The sequence below is a fragment of the Manacus vitellinus genome, unplaced genomic scaffold (assembly GCF_001715985.3).
Source record: "Manacus vitellinus isolate BGI_N305 unplaced genomic scaffold, ASM171598v3 scaffold_47_pilon, whole genome shotgun sequence".
Classification (NCBI taxonomy): domain Eukaryota; kingdom Metazoa; phylum Chordata; class Aves; order Passeriformes; family Pipridae; genus Manacus; species Manacus vitellinus.
Window position 1 is genome coordinate 2,966,237 of NW_021940585.1, and position 5,094 is coordinate 2,971,330.

Genomic DNA, 5,094 nt, shown 5'->3' on the forward strand with positions numbered 1-5,094 from the left:
GCCCGCTGAAAATGGCACTTTATGGCTCCCTTCCCCATCTGTCCTAGCCCCGGGCTACGCCTTTCGAGTCGGGGTAAAGCGAGGCCTAAAGTTAGGGCGAGGGTGGTGTTTGCCCCCCACCCGCTTTGGTCGCTGCTGTTGTCACCCCAAAAACCAACACTGGAACAACTCGTGCCCCTTCCAACTTAATGGGCTGCCGGGCCCGCGGTAGAGGGCTGGGGTTTCCAGGTTGGGCTGCAGGGTCTGGGAATCGGGAGAGTTCACCGTGACTGGGAACTGGGAGAGTCAATCGTGACTGGGAACTGGGAGAGTCAATCGTGACTGGGAACTGGGAGAGTCAATCGTGACTGGGAACTGGGAGAGTCAATCGTGACTGGGAATTGAGAGTCAGTCGTGACGAGAGTTCACCGTGAGTGGGAATTGGGAGAGTTCACCGTGTTCAGATGTGTTGTGGAGGGGGGGTGCCGGTGGATGGGAGAAGAGAGATGTAGAGATCCCTGAAATGTGGGAGCTCTGGGTTCCCGGTGTAGGGAGGTGATTAAGTGTCAGATGGAAATTCAGTTTCTCCGTGGGAACGTTTGTCTTTGTAAAAACGGATACAGATCCATGAGATACAGGGTGATGTAATCAAAGGTAACAAGCAAGGAACGGGGTCTGTGGTGTCGAACCCAGAGAAGACCCTTCCTTCTTCAGAGGCTTAATGGACAAGGTGGAGCAGGAACACTGAATATATTTGGGAGTGCAGGCGGAGAGTGAAAGCATCTGTGCAGCAAAGCCGCGTTTTCCTGGTGCACCGTGTGTTTTTGGGCTCTCTGGCACCACTCCAGGGCCCCGAGAGTCACCACAGGCTGTCCCTGACCTTGGTCACTGCTCTGCTGTCCTGGGAAGTGGCTGCAGGATGTTTGCTCCCTTCCCGAGTTTGTTCAAGTCGTTCTCGTCGGGGTGACCGTCTCCTCTCCGAGGAGAAGTGTCAGACTTATTAAATAATAATTAGGGTACAGGGAATAATTACATCGCTGACCGTGCATCAGCAGCACAGGGATGTGCTAATTATCCCCACACACCATCCAGATCGAGTGGGAATGAAGCGAACTGGAGGATCCCTGGGTCGGGAGTGAGGGCCAGCCCTCCCTTGGCAAATCCCAGGAGTAGTGAGAAGACATTCCCGGAGTCTCCGGCATTACTGGACCCCCCCCAGCCCCCCCGGATCGAAGTTGAAGTTTGTAAGAGGCTGACTCACCGTCTGAGCCCAGCAGTGGGATTCAAGTTGATTTGCTCTCGGTTATTGTGTCAACAAGTCGTCGGCGATAAAAGGTCATAAAGCATTGTAATGCCGGGCATTGACAGGCGCTGTCTGCGGGCCGGGCCGAGCCGAGCCCAGCCCGCGGCACCCCACTCGTCTGCTGTGAGAGGGGCACTAATTTCTCTCCTCGTTCTGTGGGTTTGAATCACTGCTGGCCTTGCAAATGCAGTGTTTGTTGTTAGGAGGGACTGCTTGTAAAGTGAAGTGTAAAAGAGGCGGTGGAAACTAGCCTTGGGAAGGATTTTTTTGTTAAAATACCACTTTTTTGTTTGTTTTTTTTTCCTTTCCAAGAGAAATCCGTACGTGCTTTTGCTTTTGATTCCGAGTCCAGGATTAACCTGGACTTTGTGTCTTTGCAAACACGCTGCAAAGTTTAACTCTGAGAGCATTTCTGACATGGAGAACTAACACAGCAGAGTTTCAGGAGCACAGAATAATTTTGATGATTGCTTCCTGATCCTTTGCAACTCCTGGGAAACACTCTGCTAATGTGCCCACACATTTTCAAACTATTATTTAAAGATGATTTGCAGTTGAAGCTGAATATTTTCTTTGTTTAACAGATAGACTAAATTGTGTTTGGATTAATTTTGTGTGAGCACTTGCATCTGAATGGGATCTACAGGTATTTGAACAAATAAAACCTGTTCCTAGACTAGTTCTTGGATAGGATTTTTTTAATCTTCTCCATCTCTGCTGCTAGACATATTTTGCAACTCCTGCAGCAGTATTCAGGGCTTATGGCAAAGGTTTTACTTAACCTGTAGCTGCTTTATTAATGGGAATATTTGTAATTTCTCACCTCTGTTTCAAGACTTACAAAGGAATATGGGGGATGCAGCTTCTAAGCACGTGTAGAAGTCCCCTGCTAAAATTCAAAGACACTGAATGTTTCCTGGCCTTGCAGAGGGACGGGCGTTAATTTTGTTTGTTTGGCTTTGTTCTACACAAGGAAAATATTGTTGGTTGGCTGCAACTGTGTCGGCAACACGGGGCTACTTAAACGAAAACATTAAGTAAACAGCACTCGATTTTTTAGCAGGAGTGCAGGGCAGACTTGCAGTTCATGTCCTTCTGGATAAACATCCTGGTTATTACAGGTCAGTGGTGTTTGCCAACGATTACGCTGCTTTCAGGGCATTCGTGAAAAAGCCATAAAATGACTTTGGGAGGCAGGTCTGTCTCCGGGATAAAACAGCCCCTTCCACCCGAGCTGGGCTAAAGCACGTGTGAGTTTTTCCTCCTCCTCGATGGCAGGTCTGACAGGACTGAAAAGGAGCACGAGACCGGCTCGGCCCCTTTGCCGAGGCTTTGGAAACTCTGCTGCCTGTTCTTGCTGTGGCTTGTCCGTGGCTTTATCTGCAGCTCGGGTTCGCTCGGGGCTCGCCCTCCGCGCGCTCGGCGGAGGCAAATAACGCGCTCTGGGAGGTTTAATAGCGAGTTGTTGTCCTTGTAACAGTCCTGGTCCCCGCTCAGTGATGTGTGAGTAACTCCTGCTGGCAGAGGAGTCGCCCAGCTGAGTCCCAATGAGTGGTTTCAGTGTGCAGCAACACGAGAAATAACAGCGGTAATCCAGCGATTAAAAGCTCGTTTTTCACTAAATGGGTTCAGGTATTTTTAGAGCTTTGGGGTCCCGACTGACCTGGAGCGGTGGGTGAGTGGCTGTCGATCCCTGTCTCCTGCAGACCATGGCGTTGCACCCGCGCAGGGTTCGCCTGAAGCCGTGGCTGGTGGCCCAGGTGGACAGTGGGATGTATCCCGGGCTCATCTGGCTGAACCGGGAAGCGAAGCGGTTCCAGATCCCCTGGAAACACGCGACCAGGCACAGCCCCCAGCACGAGGAGGAGAACACCATCTTCAAGGTGAGGCAGGGCAGAGCTCGGGGGACAGGGACAGAGGGCTGGATTGTTGGCCCAGGAGCTGGACAGGCATCTCAGCAGCTGCTTCCAGGCACATTTTGTCCTGTTTATCTGACCTCAGAAAAGCCACTTTGTGCACCTGGATGCCAAGGTTGGCATCACTCACTGCCTGAGTCTTTAACCCTTTCCAACCACCAAAGGCCAGATGGTGTCTGAGGCCTGGGCTCTGGAAGATTGCTGCTCCTGGTTTCATCTGCTGGGTTTAGGATGTGGGAGCTGCCTTGCTCTTGGCACCAGACCAGTAAATGCTGTTACGTAAATCTGAAGAGGTCCCACCACAAGCTCATCACAAGCACTCATCGCTGCTGCCACTAATATTCTTATCCCAAGGGATTGATTATAACTCCCTGCACTCCTTGGAGGAATTTATGGCCTCTATCTTGGAGGCATCTTGGGCTGATAGTCTGATTTTTGAGGTGAGAGAGCCACTGGACATCTGTGGCTGCCCTTTCCCTCCATTTTAACCAAGTCCCTTCCTCCTTGGTATGGCTCCAAATGACTTCTGCTATTGAACCTGAGAGACCTAGAAAAACTCTGTGCATGACCCTCTACAGTTTGTACTTTGCATGTTCAGAATTGCTAATGATTTTCTGAAATTTGGATTTCCATCCTTTTTTTTTTCCCCTCTCCCTTCTTTTAATGGGGAAGAGCTATTAAAGGGGGGGAATTTCTGTTGTGGTTATCAGAGGAGCTCTGGTTAAGGCTTCTGCAGGAGAAGGGTTTTGCAGTGGATTTGTTTGGAAGCCCTGGTTCCTGATAAAAGCTGCTCTGTGCAGATGGCTGTGGCCTGAGCTCGGTGTACTTTGTCCCCAGGCATGGGCCGTGGAAACAGGGAAGTACCAGGAAGGAGTGGATGAGCCAGACCCTGCCAAGTGGAAAGCCCAGCTCCGATGTGCACTCAACAAAAGCCGGGAATTCAATTTGATGTACGATGGCACCAAGGAGGTGCCCATGAACCCCATTAAAATTTATGAGGTGTGCGACATCCCGCAGTCCCAGGGATCAATCATTAATCCAGGTGAGGGCCCTGCTGCTTCCTGAGCAGGCATTTGTCCAACAATTCCTTTCCCTCTGTGCATTAACTCTCAAGCTGCCTCGGTGTGCAGCAGAGAGCTGCTGCCATGTGTAAGCCTGGGCTTAAACTAAGAGGACCTTGAACCATATTTTAATAGCAGTACTAAGATGAATAAAGCTGCACACAGTTGTGTGCTCTCTGCTCAACAGTCTCATATTGGCAATACTGTATCTTACTTTATCTGTGTCTTATTTTATCGTTAGCTCTCTAGAACTACTTATTAAACTGAAAATATTGTGTTGTACAGATCACATTTATCCTTTTACTTATATTTGAAAAATACACAAATAATGATCCAATACTGTGCACAACCACTATGAAGATTTTATTGGGTTTTTTTCAAGAAATGCATCACAGTGTTTCACGCTGACCATCCACCCACAAGAGTGTGCTTGTTTTCAGGTTCCACTGGCTCAGCTCCGTGGGATGAAAAGGATAATGATCTTGATGATGAAGAGGAGGAGGAATTGAATCAATCTCAGCATGTCCCTATTCAGGAGACATTTCCATTTCTTAATATCAATGGTTGGTGGCACAGACTAATGTACTGTTGGGGCTATTTATTTGTAAATTGGTGCATGCTTGAAGTCAGATCTTGGTTTATTGAAGAACTGTTGCCTTTTTTTTTTTTTTTTTTTAGAATCTCCAATGGCTCCAGGCAGTGCAGAGAACTGCAGCCCTGAAGCTGTGTGGCCAAAGAATGAACCTCTGGATATGGAAATGCCCCCAACTGCACTGCAGCACGACTTCTTCAGCAGCCCTGAGCTCTGGATCAGCTCTCTGCCAAGTATGTGTGT

At 49.1% G+C, this 5,094-nt stretch overlaps 1 protein-coding gene across 6 annotated transcripts in view; it reads left to right on the forward strand.

Moving 5' to 3' along the window:
- Positions 1–275: 275 nt before the first annotated feature.
- The window catches only part of IRF6 (interferon regulatory factor 6), a 7,502-nt gene continuing 2,683 nt past the window's right edge, over positions 276–5,094 (forward strand). The window contains exons 1-5 of one of the 6 annotated variants that reach the window (XM_018079643.2): positions 276–409; positions 2,989–3,165; positions 4,036–4,240; positions 4,700–4,822; positions 4,938–5,084. In XM_018079643.2, coding sequence (XP_017935132.1) covers positions 2,992–3,165; positions 4,036–4,240; positions 4,700–4,822; positions 4,938–5,084 — 649 coding nt within the window. In that variant the 5' untranslated portion in view covers positions 276–409; positions 2,989–2,991. Of the gene's footprint in view, positions 410–1,188; positions 1,315–1,696; positions 1,929–2,272; positions 2,404–2,427; positions 2,786–2,988; positions 3,166–4,035; positions 4,241–4,699; positions 4,823–4,937; positions 5,085–5,094 lie in introns of those variants that run through there. The other 5 variants (XM_018079640.2, XM_018079644.2, XM_018079642.2 and 2 more) reach the window with 5 other exon arrangements.